The sequence below is a fragment of the Accipiter gentilis genome, chromosome 7, assembly GCF_929443795.1.
Source record: "Accipiter gentilis chromosome 7, bAccGen1.1, whole genome shotgun sequence".
NCBI lineage: Eukaryota > Metazoa > Chordata > Aves > Accipitriformes > Accipitridae > Astur > Astur gentilis.
In genome coordinates, this window is record NC_064886.1 from 30,822,609 (window position 1) to 30,849,315 (window position 26,707).

At 43.4% G+C, this 26,707-nt stretch overlaps 1 protein-coding gene across 2 annotated transcripts in view; it reads left to right on the forward strand.

The window, feature by feature from the left end:
* Positions 1-18,945: 18,945 nt before the first annotated feature.
* The window catches only part of URI1 (URI1 prefoldin like chaperone), a 42,980-nt gene continuing 35,218 nt past the window's right edge, over positions 18,946-26,707 (forward strand). The window contains exon 1 of one of the 2 annotated variants that reach the window (XM_049806668.1): positions 18,946-19,380. In XM_049806668.1, the coding sequence (XP_049662625.1) occupies positions 19,309-19,380 (72 nt within the window). In that variant the 5' untranslated portion in view covers positions 18,946-19,308. Of the gene's footprint in view, positions 19,381-20,041; positions 25,523-26,707 lie in introns of those variants that run through there. The other variant, XM_049806669.1, reaches the window with a different exon arrangement.

Sequence of the window (26,707 nt, forward strand, 5' to 3'; positions counted from 1 at the left end):
AAGCCAGTGATGCAGCTGAGCCTCAGGTGGCCTGGCAAAACCCCCCTCCAAAGCCGAGGCTGCCTTGCAGTAGCTGGGGATGTGCCCGTCCCTCCCAAGAGTGCTGCAGGGGCAGAGTCGGGCCCTGCTCCCATGCCCGTGCTGCCTGCCCACGTTGTACCATGTAGGGAGAGGAATATCTGCCTGCTTTAACCAGCCCCTCAAGGCCACTGCTTGCAACGAGCTCTTGATGCTAGCATTTTGCTCCAGCTTAACTTTAAAATTGTTAGGGACAAAGCTTTCAATGTATTTGCCTGAGCTTATGCAAATTTATTAAAATTAATGCAAATTGCAATCTATTGATTTTTTTAAAATGCTATTGGCAGGCATGAGTGAGGCAGAAAGACACTGCACTGATTTTTTTTCACTATCTTGCATCTTTTCAAGCACTTTACTCTTGTGCACAGTGAACAGAAGTGTCTGAAACTGTTTTATGCTGGCTTCGTAGAGGCCAGAAAGCTGAACCTCCGCAGAGCGGAGATAAATGGAGCCCAAACCCATTAACCATTTTGAAAATAAAGAGTATTACTGTCACCAGATCTGCGTATCTGTGAACAGAAAACATATGTGGAGGGGAGCAATTTGTGCTCAACGTGTGAGAACCAGAACAGCAATAACTTGTGTATGCTGAGCTTGGGAAAAATCCCAGGAGGGGAAACGGGCAGGGAGAAGGCTTCAGCAGAGGTGCACGGAAAGCCAACAGCTAAGGCAGCAGTCACGGCGGTTGGACATGGAGAGGGAGACCTGTGTGTCGGGAACACCGGCAGCTTGTTGCAAGGCTGGCAGCGGTGGCCAGGCACCCTGCTGTAAGAGAAGAGGCAATGGCTAAGGGCAGCCTGCCTGCTCCCTGGCCAGGGCACCAACCTGTGGCTGAGTTGCCCGAAACCAGGGCTGGGCATCTGAAGCAGACTAAAAGCGGCAGGGAAGCCCTGGGATGCAGGGGCTGTGGACCCCAAAGCAATGCACTTCCTTGGCTTGTGCAGCGGGAGGAGATGTGGCCCTGGCCCCCAGCTGCAACTTGTACCAAATGACTTAGTAGTTTATTTTTGAATTCCTTTTTAGTTTATAATAACTAGCCTGAACCTTGGGTTCTGTATCTCCTCTCCATGTTGTTTTTTGAAGTCTTTGTTATAGAGTAATAGTGTCTATCAATACCACATGGTTTTTATTTACATGAGTTTGTTACAGGATACACAGAAAAGGTGACTCTTGATATTGTATATAGGATCAGCAGGTTGGGAGGGTGCTGGTGGGGGTGTGATTGCTGCCAGGACTTAGCTGCATGCTGACGGGCATCAGCCCTGTGCTTTGCTCTTGGGTCAGTACACAGGGACGTGCTTAAAGCTTTTTATAATTTAACTTTAGTTTCTTTCTGTTTGCTTGAAAAACAGTCCTGTGTTTTCTTTATAAGGTGGAAGGACTTTTGCTTGCGGTTGGTTTGAAGCTGAAGGGCTGGAAGGGTTAGGGAGGTACAGAGCAAACCAGCCTCTTGTGAGAGTCCTCTCGAAAGTTGCAGTGAGAAGCCAGGCAAGTCTGGGAGGTCACTGGCAGAGGCCATGCAGCAAAACTCAAACAGCTGGAGTGGCTTCAGGGCTAATGCTGTGCCCAGAGGCTGAGCTCGGTGCGGGAGGGAAGCGGCTCTTTCTGCAGCTTTCCTGTTGTTACGTGGTGCCTCTCACCTTGACACCCGTTCCAGTCCAGCTTCTGCCAGGCGTGGCTGCGGACTGATGCCAGATGATAGGTGCTTGGTGACCTGCGCAAGTGTTGTGATTCGAATGCGTTCCTCAATGGATAAATATCCACATTACAACTTGAATTTGTGGTTTTTTCTTTTTTTTTTTCTTTTTCTTTTTTTTTTTTTTTTTTTCCTTTTTGGAAGTCCTTGTAGCAAGGCTTCAGGGGGGATGGGCACAGAAGTCGAACCTCTTTGATCTGGGTAATTGCCTTTCAGCATCAGGGGTGCTATGGGAAAGGGATGCTTGCCCGGTTTCCAGGCTGCACAGGTTCCCATACAGAGGTTTCATCATCACTAAACTTCTGGGGCAAACTGAACTCAAACATTGAAAAAAGGGAAAAAAACATAGGAGGCATGTCTGGTGTCCTCAGTGTTATAGATAACTGCTGGACATGGTGAAAATAACGTGATGAAGAATTGATGACCTCTATCAGAAATGTTAATGGAACATTTCTGTTAGAAGGGAATTACATGGTCATGTTTGTATGCCTTTTCATAGGAAAATATTTCATATTAATTGGCAACAGTGCAAATCTTAGGATAGAAAATGCCTCCTCATGTCTGGTTCTAGATAGAAACCAACGAGGTAGAGCAAATTTGTTGCTAACCTGCAGCTTATATAGTATTTCATTTATTGGAGAGTCTAGTTAAATCCTAAACCTGCTGTTACATATCCATTTATGGAGCAAACACTTGATGCTCTTCTACTGGTTTAATATACTATTTGCTTAATGGGCCATTGACATAATCATTTGATATAGAGCCCAGTCATACCACGTTACCAAGCCATGATATATTAATATAGCCACATATTAATGGCGGAGGGCAAGCATGTTATATTATTATCCATGACCAATTAGTTTCTGCCTATCTTAGGGACACAGTTATCTAGGTGTTAGTCTTTACGGGCCTGGTTTTTAGAAGTCTGAGTACTCCTGGCTTCCACTGAAGTGAATTGTGTTTCTTGATGGATCCATTATTCAGGGTTACTCATAGCTCTCTGTCCAATATAATCTGTGAGCATGTCACTGTAACTGTGTATTTCCACCTGCAGTTGGAGATTTTTATGTTTAATTACTGTTAACTGTTTTCTTCCATTTTTATCCAATGGATAATCAAATAAGGCTTTTCTTTCCCTTTTTAGCTTTCTACTTGATCAATCAGAAGTGGCCTATAAAGTCAGAAGGGACTGCTTATGTCACAAAAGCACGATGCTTTGCAGAGTTTTGTTAATATAGATACATTTATTTGCTCACAAACAGGGTTATTGTGCTACAGTTAAAATATCTAGTGTAGAACTGTACAGCAGCAAATATGATCTCTTCTGTCTTTCACCCCCCTCATGCTCTGATTATTAATAACAATATGAAAATACGAGGGACCAGCATGCAGATTCTGCTCTTTGTGGGATGCCTGCAGAATTAAGTGATCATTATAAATAGGAGGCAAAATTGGCATTTTATCTGTCTCATACACTGTAATTAAGTAGCTGATTTCTTCCTGATGTGGCAGCAATAGTGGCTATAGAGAGAAGGAGAAAGGGTAATGGTGGTCTTGATCAGTTCTGGGAGGCTGCCTTATGCAGAAAAATAAAGATATAAAGTATGGAAAGTGTAGGTGACAAGGGAAGAGTCAACTATAAGGACTAAAATAAGAGGTTTGATTCGCAGACAGCTTGACAAGGATGGGATGTTGAAACGTTTGGGTGAAAGAAAAAGGGTGGGACGGTCTGGGTGCTCCCAGCACGGAAGGCAGCGTGTATGAGTCACAGGGAGGACAGTGCTGGAGGGGAGGAGGAAGGAACTCAGATGAGCGATGAGCTCAGCTGGCTAGTTTGGAGCAGGTATTTTTAATATTCTGGACTGGTTTTAACATTAAAATTCAAATGCAAACATAAAGGAACAGACTTCCTGAAGAAAAGCAGGCAAATTTTCTTGGTAGTTGCTAAACAGTTACCAGAGAAACCACCGTCCTGCCTGTCTTGCTTGCTCTGATGGTGATGCCTACAGGGAGCACGCCGGCTGCTCCGCGTAGCAGTCCCACGCTTAGCCCGAGTGATGAGAGGCACCTCCTGTGTCTGTTTTCTGCAGTGTGAAGACTGTCCTGTGTTCCCTGCTAAAGTCCTGGCTGTTTTCCCTAGGGTATAATGGGGACTCGTAAGAGCATCTTTAAAAGAGGCTCTGCTAAGCGTCTTAAATTGCGTACTTGGATAATGTCATGTGTAGATGTACACGTTTCACGCTTGCTAATTCAGAGAGCGTTATTCATGCTGTGCACTGGATAATGTAAAATCCTGTAGAAAGTGTAATATGGGAGAATATAATTAAAACTATATGATGTGGCTGCACCAAGTAACCAAACTGAGGTCTTGAAGGAAACCTCAGCTTTGCCAGTTTTTAACTTTTCCTGCTTGATTTTTCTAGCACTATCATATTTATTTAATGCTGTTTTTTGTAAATAACTTTCTAAGCTTTTTAGGTGGAGGAAATCCCCCCCTCCCTTCCTTCCCAAGTTGTTCTGCATAGATAATGTCAAGAGGAAAATGTTATCAAGCAGGATCTGACAGCCTGAGGGAGGTGAGGCTGGTGCAGCTCCATGCTCCCGGGTCCAACCAGCAGCGAGGCTGAAGATGAATTCCCAGTAGGCACTTGCATACACCACATAAATATATATATACACACATATACATACGCGCAGACAGCTGGCAACACAGATCAGGCATGTATAGAGAGCTCGCGCAGATGGAGGCACCGCCAGCAGCTTTGTGCCGCTCCCCTCTCCGGCTGAGCTGGATGGGGGATCTGCTAGTGAGAATGAGAGTGTGTGTGTGTGTGTGTGTGTGTGTGTAGATAGATATATATATATACACACATACACACGAGGTGCAACCCTACAGCAGCCGTGCTCAGACATCTAACCTGCCCGGCAGCTCCCTTCCTCGGGAGCCCTTAGTCTGGGTTCCTGCCTGCCATCCTGTCCCCGTGCTCCTCTGGGCTCGTGATGGGCCGATGGCCCCAAGGAGTTGCCGCTGCAAAGAGGGGGCTTGGCCCCCTTGCTGACTAATGGAGGGGACACTGAGGACTGTCAGCGGCTGCTGGGCTCAGGGAACGGGGCTGGCCTGGGCCGCCAGGAATGCCTGCCCTCTGAGGTTCTTCCTTTCAGTCCCTGGGGACGATGGCATCTCCTCTGTTCTCCCCGAACCCTTCAGTGGGTCCTGCCTGACCACTGCACTCGCACAGTCCTCCTGGACCTGCTGTGGGATGGAACAAACGGAGTCCAAGTCCTTTTCGGTGAAGGGCCTGCAGGGGCTGGGGGAGGATTAAGGATGTGCATGGATTATCCCACTCGAACTTAAGACAACTGGCAGCCATATGTGTAAGCAAACAAAGTTTTACTACTTCTCTCTAAAAGGGATCGTTTTAAAAGCTTTATTTTCTTGCCAGTTGGCTAAGAAGCAAGCAAGGAACAATAGATTCAAGCTGAAATAATTTGCATTTATGATGAAGACAAGGAATATCTACCTTGCATTTTCCTAAAAAAGAAAAATTAAACCCCATTTTTAATTAACTGATAAACTATTAATCAAATTTTTGCAATGTTAGGTGACACATTATTCATTTAGGTAGAATGACTGTGAACTTAAACTAATCAAATCTGATTTGCCCACATATGCTTGATTGAAATACATTTTAACTAGCATATACAAAGAGAAAATCTTGGATTTCTTACCTAATCTTCAGAGTATACTGCTGAGTTAATAAGGGCAGTTTTTTTTAAATGAGACCACCATTTCTTAATCTGCATATCAAAATCAAGAGCAACTTAATTGCAAAACACATATTCCTGAAATCTAATCATTATACTGCTTTAGGGTATTTTATTGAAGCATGTTAAATTATGGACAGAATATTAATGATGAAGCTAATCAAACCCAATTAGTCACTTCTAACAATAGTCACATAAATATACAAGTCAGGTACTAAAGTACTGTAGGTATGGTTTTAAGTTTTTTTAATATAAAATTTATGTGCTATATATGAATTATATACTCATTATTTTTATTCTAGAGAAATCTAGGACAAGTAATTTCAAAGAAAACGCAATATGCCAGAAGACAATGGGACTTGTCCTTTAGCATTAGAACTGACACTCCTAATTTTTGAATATATAAATGCTGCTCTGACGTGAGGTTGATGGGCACTTGGTTAATGGGACAGAAGGGTGGATCTGCCCGGGCTCCCAAACGTGGGAAGACGGACGTGCACGTGCATTTTATTTCTCCCGCTTGTGTTGTGATTACCATGACCGCACAAACTAGTTGTCTATGTGAGCAGTCTAGTCTCATACTGCACTGTACAAGATTTGCATATGCCGCTATAATAATTGTAGTATATAATAATTACAGATGGATTGTGTCTGCATTAAAAATCAGCATCTTCCTTTAAGCTCAGATACAGCATCTTGTAGAGATTTAAGTGTAAAGCTTATCTTTATGCTGATTCCATTTGAGTGTACTTTGATATTGATATTTTGGGTGGCTTTCAGTTTGTTTCAGCTTCCTACTTGGTAATTATGGGAGGACAGCTGTCATCTTACTTTAGGCCTATCTTCTCTATCAGAAAAACCCACACAATGCAGGGGTCACAGATGACCTTCTACTGATGCGTCTTTTGAAAGATGATGTGTTTTGAAAATCCTTTTAAACTGCAACTCTTACAGTTTCCATAATTATTCAGGTCACATAAAAGAATGACTTAGCATATTTATAACCCCTTTTTGCACTTTCAGATTTAAGGACATGTATTTTCTAATTTGTAATCATCTAATTTTAAAAAGGGCTATCCATAAATAATAGGTATGGTTTTAGTGCCAGACAGGGAAGCCCTGACAGGATTTGTGATGCCATTGGTGCCGGTGGTTGTGCTGTGTCAGGGAACCGAGCAGCATTTTGCTCCTACAAGCTGTGATTACCAGGGGCTCAGTCAGGTCGCTTCTGTGTGGCCCCGCGCAGGGCTGTCACAGGCCAGGTGTGAGGGCCAGCAACGGTGCTGGCTGCTGGGCAAAAAGGGACTGGGAAGCCTCCCCTGCTAGATTTCAGGGAAATGGGTGTTGGGCGATAGGCAGGGAGAGCTGTTCTCCCAGGTGGCAAAGAGGGAAGGGAGAATGGCTTTCATACAGAGCTGTCGGGTACAGCTCCAGGGGCTGGAGCCCCGAACAGGCGCCAGCGAGGGCAGGGGACGGATTTGGGTAGCCCTCAGGCGACTCTGCGGTAGGGAGCAGGTCGCTGTGCATAGGGCTGGCTGGCAAACAGCTGTCCAGGAGCGGGTCTGCGGGGCTGCGCTGGCCTGGCGGCGGCTGGCTCCCAGGACGAGTGGCTGAGGCACGGCTCTTTAGGGATGCTGCATGTGCCACCGAGGGTGCAACTTGCTTTTCCACAGTGATTCCTTCTCCAGGAACAAGATCGTACGCAGGTGCTTGCGCTAGTCACCAACCAAAGCGTGCTGGCTCTTGTGTTGAGAAAACAGCTCTGCATCAGAGATCCAGGCAGTACCCCCAGAAGGTGCTGGTGGGGAGGAGCAGCCCCTGTCCGCCAATGACTGTGTTGGCAACGATCAATGGCAAGCCCTTGCAAATGGTCTGTAATGACACTGGGATCGGCAAAGGGTTTTCTCAATTCAGGGTAAGATCCGTTGAAATCCACTTCTATGGAAAGAAAATACTTCGGTGAAACAAAAGCTGCTGTTAGAAGTAGCACTAGAGCTTTAGATTTAGACAAGATATAAATTTCTACCTGCTACTCAACTCCAAATTGGTTTGTTGTAAATAGTGCTTATGTCCACAAAAGCAGGCTGAGACACCAAGGGCTATCCGAACTGATAGATGCTTACGTGCTTTTTAATGTGAGTGTATAGCTTTCTCCCAAAGGAATCAAAAGCTTTTGGCAAGTTTGAAAAGGGAGCTGACTGATACTGCGTTGTAAGTCTGTCAAACTAAGACTTCCTCTACTCCTTCGTAAACTCTTCTGGAAACCTGCCTATGCTCTAAAGGCCACAGGCTGTTTTATTCTATCTTTCATTATAAAAAGAAGATTGAGAAGTGACTCAATTATAATGTATAAGCACCTTTATGGGAAGAAAATACAGGGTACTAGGAAGCTTTCTCACCTAGCAGGGAATGTGAGAAGAACCAATGTCTGAAAACTGAAGGTGAAATTGGAAATAAAGCAACTGTTTCAAAGTACCTGCTGGAACTCTCTGCTGGGATTTGCGATGGGTTCTACCTGTCTTGGTGTCTTCAATCACAAGATATCTCTCATATTCTTTAGTTATGTAGATGCTGTTAATCAACATGTAAGTATTAAACTTAACGCAAGGGTATTTTGGTGGTCTAGTAGCTTTTGCTGTGTGAGTTGGGATAGCTGATCTAATAGCCCTGTCTTGCCTCCAGACCTATGTGTTATACTTCCTTGTCCATCACAGTTGAACTTCAAGTATTTGGTGCGGTCTTGTGAGTGCAAGAGGACATTACTGTTTCCTTGATTTTTCTAGCATTTCAGTTGCATAACAAAGCACTGTCCCAACCAAAAGAACACTTGCAACTAAAGAATTTGGTAGTTATTTCCTCTCATTCCCAGATAATATCTGGTTGCTCCTATTGCTGCTCCATTAAGAGTTAATTTTTTCCAAAGTCTGAGTTTGTACAATATTGCAAATACACCGCAGCTGTGTGTACTCAGTGGTGACTGCCTTCAGCCTTGCCTTTGCAAAAGGGACAGTGGCTGCCTGTGCAATCCCCTGGACAAGGGCGTATCTGTCTAGCGCAGACAGCTGAGTGTCTGTAGGTACTGCAAATCTGCCTTGGTGGGAGGGAGCAAATCAGATCATAGTGCAGGGGCAATTTGGGGGAAAATCTGCTTCAACAATATCTTACTATAATGTTTTATATGAATAAAATGGGACACTGCTAACTAGTTTAAGCTTATTAGCTGGGTGGTTATTACATCATGCCTATGCTGAAAATAAAAAGATCCGCTGCTCTAGCTAAACTACTTCAGCATGGCTTGAGTGCAGCTCTACTCCTGCTGTGTGACTCTTTGGACCCAGTAAGCTGCATATAGCGGTATTTGAATTCATCAGGGTTTCAAAAGAACATTAAAATTTAACAAGTACATTTAACTAAAAAATCTATATCTAAATAGCATGGAGGTAGTGATAAAAAGGAGGTAATTCAGGCTAAGATATTGCATTAACTTCCCTGTGACTGGACCTTTCAGACAGCACGGAGCCAGGTTGAAGTCACTGAACTAATGCCAGTTTCTTTACTCAGAGTCCGTGGAGCTGTGCCTCTGTTTAAAGGGGCATCTTAGCCTCCTCTTTGACTTTAACATAGGGGTTTTTTGACAGGTGAGTTTAAAAAAACCGAAACAACTCCAACCAAACCAACAACCCACAAAAAAAAAACCCAACCCACAAAGAAAAAAACACCACTTTTTAGGGGTTTTTCTTTGCTAGTACTACAAAGGTATTTTGCGACTAGAATCATCTTTCTGGAAAACCATTTTCCTCCCCAACAGGTCCACTGAACCTGAGGAAGAGCATGATCAACCCATGTACTACTCCAACTTTACCAATTACTTTATTAAGGTCAGTTTCTATTTCTGTAGTAAGTGAATTTTATAGATCTTAGGTGGGGTACGAGTTCTGAAATATTAGAAAAATACTAACTTCATGTAACTTTGCATGATTCCTTAAAAGTAGCTACTGCAACAAGAATGACAGCCTGTCCATTGCTACCTTCTTCCCACCTCATGCTGAAACACCTCCAAAGTGCTAAAGGAACAAGGCCCAGACCCCTTCAATTCACTTTAATTTCATCTGTGATTAAAAGCTTACACAATATTGTAGAATACTCTGCAAATACTGAGTCACCACAGTGAGTTGTCAGTTCTCCTATAAAAATTACTGAAAAATCATTGTTGTGTGATTTATTTCCCTGGCAGTTTATCTAAAAATAAAAATCGGACCCAGATTTCCTCAAAGCCTCCCCTTCTCAGCTGTTTCAAAACTGAAAGTTAATAGTGAAAGCTGCTGCCTGACAGTTTTAAATCCTTTTTGCTATGCAAGCCAGGGGCATGCAGCATGAGCAGTTCCTGGGGTGTGCGGGAACGGGTGAGAGCTCCAAGCATGGCCATCTGCATGGACTGTTCCTACCTAGCAGTTCTATACTGCTGTGTTTCCACATGCCTTTTGTCTCAGAAAAGCACTGTGGAACTGCAGGTGAAATACTGTGGAGCAGCTCCTCTTCTGTAACAGTCTTCTACTTGGTTTCTGGATGATAGCGAGGTTAATTAGGAGGCTTGGCTACAAAGAAAGGCTGGAGAAAGGTTTGTTGCTGCTTGGTGTACTGCTGTTTACAGCTATGCAATGAGTGACACATCCTCCTTCTGAGAGCAGGGAAGCAGCAGATGTTTACACTCAAGTTTCCAAGCTATACAGATCAGGGCAGACCTGGTTGGGCTATAAAGATTTGTGGGCGCTCTCTTTTGGGGACATATGGGTTAAAGCAGAAACTCGGAATAAAAGCCTGACTCTATTGAAATCAGTGGCAAAACTCCCATTCCCTCTGGATTGTCAAAATGATCTGTAGAGCCCTCTAAGATTTGTGTTCTGTTAATAATTATTACTTCTACATAAAAGTAAACTTCTATATTTAAAACTTATAACTTGGCAACCATAAAATGCACATGTCTAATGAATAACTGTGTGAGCCTATTACTCCAGCTCTCCTCCATTCTCATCCCTTCCTATGTTTTACCTGCTATTAATCTGTCTGAATTTCAGACTGTAAGGTCTTCTGGGCAGAGACCATTTTTTCTGCTGGCCGAGCAAAGCACCTCTGTGGCTCTATGTTAAATAAGGCAAGTATTTTAAATCTGGGGAAACAAATGTTCATGAGTTTGACAATTTCAGAACATGAATGCAAGTGATCAGGCATGCGTGTCTAGGGATGTGCTTTCTACATACACATATTGTTTCCTTTTAAAGACATCTGCATTTACTGAATTCAGTCCAGAATTTGGCCTAGAAGTTTACCGTTGTTATGCCTCAATTCAGCAAAGCGTGACTGTAGGGAGATTTAAAATTAGGTATACATGTAAATGCTTTGTTGGATGGAGGCCTTTAAGATTTTGTGCATTTGTGCTCTTGTAATTTTAAAACGAAACATTATTGAAAGTCTTCAGTTCCTTATTCTGTCACTTCCTCACTTATTTTGATTTATTATATATAAATGCATGTCTCCTAAATTCTAGATGCTTTTGAAAAAATAATTCAAAATACATTGATATCAAATGTAAAAATAGTATCTGTTCTTCACTGAACTACAATAATATCCTCTGTTCATCAGCATCACTTTTGTATGTAAACAGCAGCCTCACATCATGGCCCTCTCATGTCAAAAACTTGGGTTTTAGCCAAGACGAAACGTGTCTGCTCCAAAGTTGGTAGGTTCCCTACCTACTTTGCTTCCTGAGAATGGTAAATGTTGCTGCATCTGCCCTTCATTGAGCTACTACCCCTGACCAAAAAATCTTGAGTGGGTGTTCAGAAGTGCTGTCCTTCCAGTCCTGCCACCATGGATGATGATGTTTTGGCTGTTGGGATTTCCTTTGGGCTGGGTATAATTTTCCATGCAAATTTTAAACCATGGAGATGCCAGGTCAAGGATGTCTCTTAGCTGCTGCTGTAGCAGAGTGGACCGGGTTTGCATGGTACTTTGAAACAGAAACGAGACAAGATGGCCAGGCAGTAACTTTCTTGCGATGTAACACAATAAATACATGTAAACAGACATAGATTAAGACTCATGTTGTAAATTGATATGGTGCCCAGTTCAGGTTGATTAAAATAGTTTGAATGTCTCCAAAACTATTTGTCAACTAGATCAATTACATTTGATATGCCAAAGGATGTGGAAATACCTATTTATCTTTTGCATAGAAGGAGTCTAATCAATCCTAATTTGTTGTTTTGTATAAAATCAGATCTATTTGTACATGTGTCCTGAAAACACAGATGGCATCTTTGGAAGCACTCTCCTCTTTGGGGCTCATGACTGCTAGCCTAAATGGCTGGGGTTATCTCTCTGAGGTTTGCTCAAATATTTGTATCTTGCATCATTCCACACAAAATATGCACTTGAAGACTTTTTGTTTTGTTCCTCTAAATAATGATAAACATCTAGTCAAAATCTTCAGGGGTCAGAAAATACAAAGCTAACTGAATTTGTTACATTTTCTTTGCTAAAGATGCTGTGTGAATTCAACAGTGGTAAAAAGCACTGGATTTACAGCACAGAGCCTAGAGACCTCCGTTTTAAGTACCACCTGCAGTGGTGGTTTATGAGATGAGGTTTGCTCTCCTAGAAGTTATAATGAGACCACCCAGCCCTGGTTACATATGCCATGGATTAGAATTCAGATGGTAATGATTTCTTACTATTACCAAGGCCAGATTTGATCTGGTGATACAATAACGAGTTCAAATTGTGCTAGGAGTCTCCTCAGCCTAGAGCCTCCAGAGAAACTCTTAGACAAGTCATCTGAATTTTCCTCCCTTGAGGAGGGCCCATGATTGTGTAAGTACTTGAGCCACCAGGACTGTCTCAGTAATTGGGATTACATGCAGGAGTGAATTGCAATAAGCTTTTGGTTTTGTAGCAGCAGAAATAGAGGACAGCGATTTCTGATTTTCTTCAGTTTGCCATAGTCCTATCCCAGTTGTTTTCTTAGAAATTAATGTAATGCTCAATATCATTTGGAATTTTACTGAGAGGAATTAAACAAAACTGGTAGGATATCACAAAACCAAAGAAGTCTTTAGCAACAAAATGCAGTGTTTTAGAATAGAACTAAATGTCAAGAAACAAAAAAGGTGAAATGGAAGTTGGATGATAAGGAAACAGGTTTAAACTTGTCAGGGAAATGCCTTGTTTTCCTATGAGTACATCTGTTAAAGTGTATAAATAAGCATATGTAAATATATGTAAATAGTTCCCTGAAGTGAATAAGAAATTACAATTAAAAGGATAGACAAAGTTATTAATTGAAAGTAATGATAAAACCAACCTTTGTAGTTACAAGCTATGCTTCAGTCCCAGAAATTCAGGTAGAAAGTTTGGGAAACAATTTAAGGCTGGCATGCTGGCTTGCTGCAGTGTAGAGAAAAGAATCCACTTATTCAGAAATGCCACTTTACCACTTTGAAACAAGACAGTGTGAAATACCCTATTAGCAAGCACATCTCCTTCTGGGCCTTCAAACTGGAAACCAAAGGAACAGCTTTCTGAGAGTTTAACAAACTGTCTCTCTGCTACAGCAAAAAATAATGGTGTATAAACTGCTCTTGATCAATAATTAGTGGAAAAACATACCTAGTAACAGAATATTTAACAAGGCCACTTCTGGTTGAGAATTCTTCATGGGTCTGCCCCAGATGATCCATGCCTGTACCTGACACACAACCTGTATTAAACACGCTGTCATAAGCCAAAATCTGACAGCATTATTTTAGCTTGCAAGAGTGAAATGCAGACCTTCATACAAATTTTATGTGCTACCAGCTTTGGTTTGTACATGCAGACTGTGTGTGCATGTTTTCTAGTTCCCACATTTGGAGTTTCTGTGTCCAAACGCCAGAAAAAGTTGTGCATTTGCAGTGGGGAAGACCTCTAAATCTGCTCCCTGTATGAGGCTTGCTCTTGTTCTGCCACCCTCATCATCACCTTGGCAAATAAGTACAGGAGTAAATAGTTTAGGAGAAAGACATCCTTAATGTGACAATCTTCTCTTTAATGGAAACGTGAATTTGGTACTGTCGTGTTTAACAAGCTAAAAGAACAAATTTCATAGTATCCCTCATAAAAACCTCAGAACTTGATTCTCCTTTCACTAATGCAGGTATAAATCACCATTGAAGTCAACAGTTATACCAGCTTTAATTCTGGCACATATGAGAGAAGATCGAGGCCCTTAAGGTATTCAGCTCTCTAGGCTATCTTTACTAATACACTGGCATGATCAGAAAGCTCTCCTCCTTTACAGAGAAAAGATGAGGGGAAAAAGCGAAGTGACATTAATCTTTTCTGAGTCAGGCTTTCCTCTTGGGTGTGACTACATGCAGAAAAGCTGGGATTTCCAGGTGATACTAATCAAAGATGGCAGAAGCAACTACAAAGCATACAAATAAAGCATCCAAGTTTCATGTATTAAACCAATCAGGACAGCACTCATGGTATAAAAGCTAGGATACAGTCAGCTGTGTTGCTGCAAGGGGCCTGGAGCTTTACTGCATGACAGTGGCATAAAAATAAATTATGTTGTTATTAGCAAACACATAATAAAATTAAAGCATAATGTGTACTAATAGTTGCCTATCTTGCCTTCCAAAGATACCGTGTATTTTACATAGATGCCTTTTGGATCAGGAAATAGAATTTCTATAGATAGTCCCACTAGAAAGCTTATAGTCTGTCCCAACTTTTCTTAAATAGCTGCTCCCAGATATGTGTGATAATGTGTATATGTGTGTGTATACATACAGCTAATTTTTATTTTCTGTATATTGGCTGGGGCCTATATGCAAGTTCAGGATCCTCTTCATCACTACCAATGTAGAAATACAACATACTGCATTGATGGACTTTAAGGTCCAGTAGCTTCAACCTTAATGTAACAGAAAATCAGACCCCTTGCTCTCCCTGCAGAGGAGAAACAAATGAACATCAACCTACTTAATAAACGATCCTGCTAAAAAACTGAACCTGAAGGTGCATCAGTTTGATGGCTCTCAGATATCGTGGTGTTAAGCATGGGTATTTGGGTGGATGGATGGCAAGGGCGAGGATAAGTTGGTGACACTGAGGAAGTAAATACTTAGCTGTTACCTAGCGCCCCTAAAACTACATCTTAAGCATGAGTTAAGGCGTTTAAGTATGCAACCGAAAAATGAGTAGCACATTGGTGTCATCCCCGAAGCCTCTTATCTTTCTCTAACAAGAAAAGGTAGGAGAGAGGAACATGCTAAGGTCAGTATCATGTGCTGATGTTTCAGACCAACAACCATTTAAAAACCTTACTTGTTCTATGCTTGGCCAATGAAAGGTATCTAGTATTTTGACTCCATTGTTATCATCCAAACACAAAAAATACTGGCTGTTTTAGATTAGGCTGAAGAAGATGCAGGCTTTGACCATGGTTCTGCAAGCATTGCATAGCTTCAGTCCTCTAAGTAGCTCCACTGAGCCCAGGGGGATTGGGTTTCCTCCTAGATTTACCGATGGAGGGAGATTCATGGCCATAATTTTTTGCAAGAGGAAGCTCCAAAAGGACATATCTGCAATCCTAAGAATATTCATTAGAAAAGCTAATAGTGGTCTCGTTCAGAGTAGAACTTCTGGATAGGAAAAAATTCAATTATTGCTGGTGTAGCAGAGACAGTTATTCTTAAATATTTGCTGGTGCACTTATTCTCCCTGCAGGTCACAGCAACAAAGAAAAGCTTTTAATCTTTAAAAGGAGCGTAAGAGAGTCGCTAAAAGTTCAAAATGAGCATGCATGGTGACTGTTACAGCCAGAATTATATAAAATTCTAAGATGGACCTGGTCTTACTGCATTTTGATTATGAGTTAGCTTTAACAGGAGGGTACTGGTTTTTTTTGTTTGTTTGTTTTTTGTTCCAACTGCAGCAATATCTTTCATAAAGTGCCCATTAGAATTAGTGCTATGCCCCGATTCAAGTCTTGTAGTCAGCCATGTAGAAGGCTCGTTGTCTACAACCACAGTGAGGTACTATGCTGTAACAGTTGTAGTTAAAAAAAACAACAAAAAACAACCAACCACCTGAAAACATTTAGTTCAGAGTCAGATCCAAGAAAAAACCCAACAGCTCTAGCATGTCTATTTTATGCCAGAAGACCGAGTATGAAATTTTCCTAAAAAAGATCAGGGAGTCTGCTGTTGGTCTGGGGAGTTCATTCACTATTCATATTATGAGACTGTCTCCACGTGCTGACAGCAGAGGTGGTCTTCCCAGGTTGTGTCTTGTTTTCCAAAGAGGCATTCCTCTTGTGGGAAGTCTGTCTCAGGATAACTTATTCTCCAACTTGATAATGAACTCCTTTTTGTCACTTTTCACCAGTACCCATTTTCCCAGCCAATCCAAAATCAACTGTTGTTCTTTGCGTAGCTCTGCACATATGTGCACACACGTGTGAGCTCCAAGGATGACCTGGTTCTTAACCCTCTTGTCCTCATCTGTGACTTTTTGTTGCAATCCATGTTTTTAGACCTAAGTTTCTGGTCTTGGAAAACAGAGGTGCCATGGTTTCACTTTTGTTTCTCTCAGCAGAAAGGCTGGCTGGGGCGTTTTCCCCCATCTGTCTCCTCTTTCTGTCCTCTTGTTTTCCTCTTCCATTGTGCCCACCCTCTTTGCAGAGTGGTGGTGAACGACATTTAAGGAGCATGGGGGAAGGCACAGACTTCTTCACCAAAGATGACTGGTTTTTGACCCAGAGCCCTGGTGTGAGGTTCTCTGCTGCAAACTTAACTTGACCTCTCCAAAATTTTGCTTCTAATCCTGCTCTCACAGGTAGAGCTGACCCGTTTATACCAAAATAAAAAATATGACACGTATTTCTCATTCTCAAAAGCTCATCCAATCTAGCTAGCTTGGGTTCTGGTAGGAGCTCTGCCAGCTGCCACATCTTCGGCTACAGTATAGGCATATCTACTGACTGACTGCTAAGCTATCCACTTGGAAGAGAACATGTAAGCTTTGCTTAATTGCCTTCCCCTCACTTAATTATAGAGAGTTCTCCAGAGTTTTCCCCAAGGTTTTATGAAAATCATCTGGTAGGCCATCTAAAAGATTTAATGTAGTAAACAAAAATCTGCAGCTTAAAAGGCCAAATTTCAATTTGATTGATTTTATATTCCATAGAGTTTCACTGGTGACAATGGTTCTGTACAGGTTATAAGTGCAAAAGAATGTGACCCAGAGACAGGCTTCGTGCTCTTCTTTGGCAAATGCTGTCTCCCATCTGTTTGTCGCTATTAGACGTTTCTTCATTGGCAGATGAAAAACAAAATGTACAAAAGGATCCAGTAAACTATTCCATACTATCGTCAGTACAACCAAATGCATACAGTCATTACTCTGATAATGATGTAGCCTCTTATTTTGGCCAACTGTCAGAAGTCTTCAACGCAATACATTTAGTGACTAAATGATGTACTAGTGGCACGTGAAATGGTGAAGTCTTTGGAACAGGAAATGAGAAACAATTGCATGCCTTTACATTCTACTTAGAAAATAGTGTCTTGTGATACAAAATTTCTACTTTGTGGCTCCTCTTGTTAGTTAAGTGCTTTTGTTACGTCAGGCAAAAAAATTAACATCTTAAATGAGATATATATCTTTTATGTTGTGCATCTGGTTTGTCCTCCAATCGAGTCGAGATGTAAATGGGATCAAACGAGACCATTTAAAAACAACCTGTACTTGTAGTATCTCCTCTGCAAGCCCTGTTAACTGGAGAAAAGTTGAAAAGAGGTTCTAAGCAGGGAGCTATGTACTATGAGCATTTAGAAGGATCACAAGATTCGTATAACCTATTTAAACTTGAGCTATTCTTTTGCTGGTGAGTTATTTTCTGATGACAATATAGAGATGTCTCTTGCCCATTCAGAGGATCCAAAATCCCTCGGTGACAAATATGTACCAGAGATTTCAGCTAACTTTCATTTATTCTTGAAGATTATGGATGTAGTTATTTCATAAACCAAACTACCCAGCTGCAGTTGCAAATTTTTATTTGCAATATTGGAAGCTGTATTAAAGTCTGGCTAAAAGCTAACTTCCAGCTTGAGTAACCATGCTTTGAAAATTGTTTCTAAATTCCTCATCTGTACAGCTTTAACAAGCTCTTTCAGGGGGATGGGAACCTGGATTTAGAGAAGCGCACAGCACATACTGTGTCATGTAAGTAACAAAACCAGTTGTTTTGTGGTGTATACAGGGTTAGTTCTGCTCATGGAAAGGAAGTGGTAGCTTTTTTTGCAGGAGAAGGAACCCCCCGATCTAAACGTAGGGAGGAGGCACCTTTGTACCTCCATCTTATGACATACTTGCCAGCGCCCGTGAGGGAGGCAATATAAGCCCCTCTACTCTGCAGTCAAATAGAGATATATATATATATGCATGCTGGGTGTTCACAGACTCCTGTTTGCTCGATCGAAAGGTGCAACAGTAAACACAAGGTCTATCTATAAAACTGAACCCACCTAAGCGGTGTTTAGTCTGTAGAAGTTAAAGCACACCGGCTAGAGTCGCAGCAGCCAATCGAGCACCATGTGAAGTTACTCAGGTCTTCAGTGGCGCCGTGATCCAGCATGCGGCTCCATGTTACTTTGGACATGTCCAATGCCATTCACAGAATTAGCTAATGAAACTACAGCGCATGAATTACTCTGTGGTACTCCAAGAGCGGCTGGCTGCCACTCGCTTCCCATGCAGTAACTTTTCCACGTAGGCGATTCCGAGCGCTGCCCTAAGCGATTTCAGTGAATCTGAAACGATTTTGCAATCCTTCAGGTCACAGCAGCCTCCTGCTTATCCACTGCCGGACGTCCTGCCACCGTGAGCTCTGCAGGGCAGGCATTCCGAGACCAGCTATCGTGACATCACCCCCCTGCTACAAAAGCCATATAGTTCTGCGTTTACGCCTGTCCAGGGTTACTGCGGGGCCGATCAAACGCTGCACAGGTGACGGTTCGGTTTTCCGAACCCGAGGCCTGCGCGCCCAACCAGCGCAGCACCGGGGGCAGCCGGGCCGCAGACACCACGCAGACCCGGCGCTGCCAGGCCGGAGCGGCGCCCAGCCCGGCTCCTGAGGCACAGGCCGCGCCCCGGGGCAGGCCGCCGATCGCCCCCGCGGCCTCGCTCGACCCCGTGCCGGGGGCCCGCAGGCGGCGGCCGTGCCCCCCCCCGCCCTCAGCCCGCAGCGGCGGCGGCGGCGGCGGGGGGGAGCCGGCGGCGGCGGGCAGGGGGTGGGGAGCGCCCGCCTCTCGCGGCTCGCAGCCGGCTGCCTCCCGCGGGCGCGGCGGGCCGCCTGGCGGGCTGGCTGGCTACCCAGAGTGCAGCAGGCAGGCGGCGGCAGGCGGCGGCCGGCACCGAGCTGCCGGCGCTCTCCCGGCCCGCCGGCGCAGCGGGAGCCGGGCCCAGGCGGCGGCGCGGCCCAGAATGCGAGTGTGAGATGCTTCTTCCCCCGGCAGCGGCGCCCCGGGCCCAGGCGGCGGCGGCCCCCGCGTGGATGCGGCTCTGGAGCCGGCGCTTCGCCCTCCACAAACATTTCTATAGGACTCATTCGCCCTGCTGAGGAGATCGGCCCGGCCCGGCCCGGCCGCCTCTCCCCCCTCGCCGCCCCCTCCGCGCGGCGGAGCGGCTCTCTCACAGACTGCCGGCCCGCCCCGGCGGGCATGGAGGGCCCCGGCGGCGCCTCGCCGCTCAGCCCGGCGCTGGTGGGCCGCCTCCGCCAGGAGCACGAAAAGGTAAAGGCCGCGGCCGCCGGGCCGGGCCGGGCCGGGCCGCAGCGGGGGGGTTGGGGGGAGGGGGGGCTCGGGCCGGGCCGGTGGGGTGGGGGGGGTGGGGGTGTGAGGCGGGAGCGGCTCCCCCGGGCGGGGTGGGGGTGGGGGTGGGGTGGGGTGGTGCGGGCCCCGGGCGGCACGCGCCGGGGCCTGCGTGCGGCGGGCGGGCACGTGACGGCGCTGACGTCACGGCTGGCGGTCGAGGCGGGTCGTGGCGGCCGTCGCTCTCTGGCGGGCCGAGGCCGGGGGGGAGACCCGGAGCACCCCCGGGAACGGAACGGGCCGGCCCGGCCCGGCCCTGCCCCGCCAGCCCGCTACGGTGACCGCCTCCATGAGGAGAGAGGGCGCCGGGAGGCGTGCGGCCCGGCCCGGGCGGGGTGCAGAGCTCCGTTAGCCTGTTGACCGTGCCGAAATGGCCTTTAGGACGACACACGTTAGGCAGCTGACGGGCAGTTAGCAGGAGTGGAAGCCTGTGTGAGGGCTGGGAAGGCGCCGGGCCTGCCCTCGCACACCCTGCGCTCTGCTGTCTGAATCGCTTGCCCTCACGCGCCTCAGAGACCGTTACGGTTACGTAAGCGTAAAGCCTCGGTACGCAGCTCTCTCTTAAACACGTGTTTTTCACCCTCTTTCCACTTATCTGTGGTTTTGCCAGTCACAGGGCCAGTCACGCACCTTTTTAAAACGCAGTCCTGCAGTTAGGCTCTGAGCACGGCCCAGCAGGTGCCTCTGAACTGGGTCATCTCGTGGGCCAGCTTGAAGAGCAGGTGTATCAAAAATTAATTGTTCATAACTTGCCTTAAAAAAGCATTGATTAAGTTTGAAATCAGTATGAAAGAGCCAAACTCCTCTGCAGAAGTGATTCCTGAGAGTTCGGAGGCTGGTTCCACGTGTGATGGTAGTACAAAACTTGAGATAGCAGGTTGCACCCGTGAACCAAGGGCAGTGGGCCCAGGTAATTGAACAAGTGCGATTTTGGGCTCGTAGGTCCCAGCCTTGCAGTGAGCTGTGTGTGGGTGCAGGAGTCACTGCGGAACTCGCCGTCATGTTCAGTGTATTATTGGCACAAGTACGTTTGCCCAGTCTGCACGCCTGTCAATTTTTCTGCTCATTTTTCTCATATGATTAAAATTTTTTAAAGCTGCTTCTAAGATGCACATTAGAGCTCCTCAGTTATAACAGAGGACTTCAGTGTGTATTGCTTTGTCACATGCTGGTTTAGTTAAGGGTGAGAAAACTGAATAACACGTACGTGGTGTAAAAAACGTGCCTTGTCTGGAGTACTGTGTGCAAAAATGTGTCTACTTCTGAACAGCACCCTAGGTCATTATGAAAAGATCTGCATAACTGACTGACCACTAATGTGGATGAACAGCAAGAGGATCTGCTGGAATGCTCTGCGTCGTCTGTTCTGCACGGATAGTAACCCATTATACCAATAATTGGTGATAGGAACTGGTCTGCTTGAGCTCCTTCAGTTAATTTTCAAGGTGGTAGAATTTGGTGAAGAATCTGGCACGTTAGTGTCAATCAGGTCTAATGTGTAAGCGGATGTCTGTCATAACCACATAGAGTTATTCCCAGTTCATGGTGCGACCCCTCTGTAAGCAAGTTTAAGATTCTTCTTAAACAGATCTGCTCCAGTGGAAAAGAGGCCCAGGAGACCATTAATTAAGCCTCTGTTAGGCTGATGTACCAAAATTATATTTTATCATAGGGAAACTTTACATAATTTCTGCAAATTGGCTAAAAAAAATTGAACACTTCAGCTTCAATATGAAGTTACACTAAAGAACTACATATCTTGGTTACAGTGGAGTGTCATGATGAAGATACAGTAGACTTTCCCTCTATGCAATGAATATATATAATTGGATTACAACAGTATTTTCAGTTACGAAAATACTGTATTTTAAGATGGAGGAGGTCTTTTCATTTCAGCTGCCTCTTTTCAGAGATGCATATTTTTCTCACAAAATTACTGAAGTTGAAGGCTCATGTTTTGGCCTTAGCACAAAGATGAGGGAAAGTTAGTTATCTAGTACTTTGGTAAACAAGTAATTGTAGTATGAGCATCATAACAAATAGTAAAGTTTTTTAGCCAGAACTGTATCTGTATATACTGGCATTGAAGCAGGCACATACATTTATTTTTAATTACTGTGATGTTGTGCTGTCCCAGTGACGCTTGATTAAGTATAAGGAAACCTATTTATTCCCATTAGTCTGAAGGCAACCTTTAGTGTAATAGTGAAATACAGCTTTATCTATCTGCAGAATTAAGGATAATATTTGAATCACAGTTAATTATGTTAACATCCAGGCCATTGTACAACCCTGGTTCAGCTACGACTTTGAGCTTTTAAGCGCTGAAGAGCTGCTCTGGAGAACATGTGGACTGAGGCTTCCTTCCTATGTCAAAATATTAAAAGAACAGGATGTTCATGACTTTCTATCTTTAATCTGATTGAGGCTGCAACTTCCAGGTTTAGGACCCCTGGTGAAAAGTAATTTTAATTCTTGTTTAGGACTGCTTGCCTGTTGGACAGATTTCATCTTGTTAATTTGTAGCGATAGTAAGACCAAACTGTTAAAAGCAATTTTCAGTGCTCCCACTAAAGGCACTTTGTATAAAAACATGACTTAGAATGTGTATCTTGGGGATAAATTATAGAAGAATATCTAGTAATTTTCATGATAAAGACCATCATTGGAAGCACAGTGCCTGCGTAAAGTTTTGAATATTTCTGTAAGAAGAATATAAGGTATGTATCATGGATTACTTGCAAAAGCAATATATGTTAGCTGAAAATACTGCGTTAAATCTATTGCAAGTAAGTACAGGAATTATAGAATGAATATTTAAATAGGTAGATTCTCATGCTGTCGAGCCTGAGTTTAAACATAATATTTGACATACATTTATTCCTACAATTAAATGGGTCGGGATTACTGATAGGAAGTTGACAAGTCAGATCTGTATGATTTGGTAAGACTTGTGTAGGCAGTGAATTTACAGTGGGCTGATACGTTCTATAGTTTCTGAGCAGTGCAATGAAGATACGTGCAATGGGAGACATTATAGAACCAATTAGACCCAAGAGGCATTTGTGGAGTGCAAACACAGGCATGGAGAATCTAAAGGATTCCAGTATTAGCTGACAGTATGATTTTTTTTTTTTTTTTTTTTTGTATTGCAGTGACAAAACACTTTTTTTTATTTTCCTTTTAGGAAAATTAGGACAAGGATGTGACTTTCCTGTCACTCATCATGACAACAAAGCACAATTAGATTTAGCGCAGCTATTACTGTAACTCATTGGCCAATGTGTATTATGACATATTTTTAATTTTTATGAATTTAAGCAGTGGAGCTGCATGATCTTTAATTTCCAAATTGTTTTCAAGATCCTGGGTACTTGCAGTTTTTTAACAGTTAAACAACTTACAGGTGGGTTATGGGGAAACAAATCACAGAATCCTAAACTTACACTCTTTTAAATTGTTTTCTTCTTATATGAATTACTTCTGGGGCTGGCTGCTTCTGTTTGAGTTTTTTTCAAGTAATATCTGTGCTATGAAATCAGCAACTTGGCAGTCTTAAAGCTGTTCCTGCAGTCTGGAAAAGAGCAGTGGGACTGAGTGGGGTCTTGTACACTTCACGGTGCTTCAGGAGCCACTGGAAATTGGAACTGCTTGCCTGTGGACTCAGCGCATGAGATTCAGTGTCCTTTCCAGTCCAGTGTCCCCCAGGGTATTACACTTTTTTCAGCCTACATCCAAGTTAACAGAATCTAGAGAAAGCCTGGGTATGAGATACCAGTGCAGTCATTTTGCACAATAACTGTTTGAGAAAAGTTAACAGAGTGTCTCTAGCTTGGTTTGACGTGCTCCTTTTTAAAAGGACTTGTCTGAACCTTCGTTTGCCATATTCCTTTTTAAAAGGTTCCTGGACAATTACTTCTTCAGAAACTTGTGATGACATCCACTCTGCCCTGTCCAGTGCTTTTTTGTAATGGTGGGTTCCAGTAATGTTTTCTCATGTGCTGCTTTCAAGTAAAAGGGCTAATACAGTCATTATCTGGAAGCTTTCAATGTAATACCTACCGTTCCTCCAGTGTTAATTGATCATCACTTTTATTTTTTGTAGTCAATGTTTGTCTATGTTCGTATTAGTATGACTTAAATACCCACAAGTTTATACAGTGTCAGGAATAGTGAAATAAATTAACAGATCTTAAATAGTTTTTTTTTAATGGTAATTAAAGTCAACCTATTCACAAAAGAGTTTGAAGAGCATTGCCTTTATTCTGGAGTGGGCAAGTCTGTATGTGTCCTGCCTCACTGGTAACTAAAACACGTAGATGAGTTTATATCCACAAAATTTAAATGTTACTAAATTGTGCTGCTTCTGTAGCTGTCTGCAGATTCTGTGAGTAGATGCAGTGACCAGGATACTGTTTGGGTATAATCTTTAGTACCTCTAGCATCTTTGCAGGTCTCCATTCCAGAAGTTACACTAACAACCTGTCTTCTCAGGTTGACTTGGGTACCCCTTGCCTCATGTATTTCTTTCCTCCTTTGAGACTGTGAAGTTGTATTTTGTTTTAATCTGAAGCTCCAATCTTGCAGATGAATATGCTAACTTGGAGCTTGCCGTCTTGAGGCCCTCAGACCAGCAACTGCACTAAGACTTCATTTTTTTGTAGTGGGGCATTAGGACACTAGGCTGCACTGTGCACTGGTTTTGTGGTTCGTCTTGTCTGTTAGGATAGGCTGCAGTTTCACTGTTATAAAAAGGGTAAATCCCTCCACCACTGTTGTACTAACACTTGGATCAGACTGCTGTGGGGCAAGAGGAATCCAGTAAAGCATCCCAAAATGGTAGCGTCAGATGCTGGCATGAATGTGGCGGGGGAAATGCCCAGCCAGCGATGGGTGAAAGTGGACTGGCCCTTTGAGCTGTGGCCATGCTCATACGCAGTTAGAGCAGTTGTGAGCAACAGTCTCAGTTACTTGCTCAAAAATTTCATTAATGATCACGTGAGTTATCCAGGAAGGACATTAATTTGGTGAACGACTTCTTAATCTTTGGGCTTTTTTGTGACTGCTTGTTTCTGCCTTTTAGCAATTTTAGGGTGGCACATTTGTGACACTGCTCAGTGACCTGGGTTGGGATCCAGCTTAACACCAAACTTTGTTGTTGTCTTTTTTGCTTCTTTTTTTCTTCCTGGATTATTTTTCAGCCAGTGTGGTTCCCTAATGTGGTTGATTGTGCAGTATCACAAATATCTGCCAGCAGATTGTGTCAGGGTTGGAAGGATAAGATGGTGGAACTGAGTAGCTGGAAACGGGGTGGGGTGGTCACTGGTTTACTCAGGACTGCAGCGGAATGTTGAACCACAGCCTGAAGGTATGTCTGTGAGGCAGGTGCCATGGCTCATGTCAGTTTTAAGCTAGTTAACTTGAGTATTGCTAGCAGCATAGTTGTTGCTTCATAGACTACATCAAAGCTTGCAAAACCTGCTTGAGATGTTTCGTAAGTTAGATCATGGGAATTCTGTGCTTATGTTGGTCTGCCGCTGTCTTGGCTAGGATGTGGTATAGCCACATGAATATGGTTACCTGAAGTAAGCTAAAATATTAAGTTACAAGTTCCTTAGCTGTATCTCAAGATGAAGTTAGCTGACATGGATACTGACTTGCTACCAGGGAAAGGCAAGACCTTACTGTGGTTTGTTCCCTGCTTGCATCAGTTCAGTTGGTTCAGAGCTGAATAAACTCACTCACTTAGTGGAAAACGTCCTGCTGCCCTTGGGATTTTTGCTGGGTTTGTGAGTTGAAATGACTCCCAAAGGGGACTGACAAACAGCCAAACAGCGTAAAGGTGTTGGGAACTCACGGTTGAAGTGAGGAAGAAGGGTGCTGGCTCCTGTAAGCTGACACTGCCTGCCTGGCTGTCACAGGGGAGTGGGCTGCCACGCTTACGTGTGCCATGCTTACTGCAAGGTAGCTGTAAGTCATTTGTCTATGTGACCTGTAACCACAGCAGTGGTCACAACGTAAAATAGTCTTGAGAGGGCAGAATTTCCCAGCTGGCAAAGGAGAGGTGAGGCATTTTCTGTCTGCTTTGTAATTCTTAGATGTTTCAAGTACAATTTTTAAGTTCCCCAAAATAATTTTGGTCAGAACTTAGTTTTTATTTATTTATTGATAAATAATTGTTATGTGCTACTTTTTCTGCAAAACTGAGACCCACTTGTGTGTACACAATTAATATAAAAACAGTAATCTTCACTTGTTTTCTTGTAGAGAAAGCTAAAAATTGTGGTTATATTTTTAAATAAGATTTTTTTCCTTTAGAAAGAAATGTTTGCCGTGATTCAAATTTCTTTCAGTCTCTCTTTTCCTTCAGTATTCTTCCCAAACACATTTCTTCAAAAGGCAAAAATTTCCACCCAAAGGGGGATTTATGTTAATAATTTGTTGAAATGTTGTTTTTTTGAGTAATATGATTTAATAAATGAATGAGAGCTCAGAAATGCTTTCTTTCTTTTCCATTAGATCATACAGTGTGCCAACAGACTGAAGAACTTTTTAATAGTTTTATTTCATATTTTGATTGAAAATGGGGCTCTAGGAAAAACAATTGTGCGAATGTTAATTCTGTCTTTCTCCATCAGTGATTGCTGTGTTTTAGGCAAGTACTGTGTAGTTTCCTAGAGGAAAAAATGAAAATTTATTTTAAATGTTTATTTTGTGTGTGGCTTGTTACATCCTTGTTACCAAGAGATGATTAAATATTTGACCACCTATTAGTGTTCTTCTGTAATGTCATATTGTGAACTGGTTATTTCATCGGTAAACTTTTAGGGTTTGGGGGTGCAACAGAGAAATCTCATGCATGAGTTGCATGGCAGAGTGGGTTTTGATACTGCAAACATTTACAGATGGAGGCAGCTCGCGTGTGTATCAACTGCAGTAAATACTTGATTGTAGAAGGTTAAGCAGTTAAAACTCTGCAGAATAGGAGTCATCTGAGTTAGGTCAGTAGTGGAAATTATCTTGGATTTATCATGAGCCTTGCAAACGTGGATCTGCATTTCAGAAAACCAGCGTACTTCCACTGTAGTTTGCGGAAGGTTCTGAACAACAGAACCAAGGTCAAGACGGAGGTATTTACACAGTCCCGAACAGCAGGGACAGTTTCCTGAAGGCAAATCGTTGGTTTTAGACTTTATTAGACCCTTACTTTAATTACGACCTCATTACTAGCTCTGCTTCCACAAAAAAT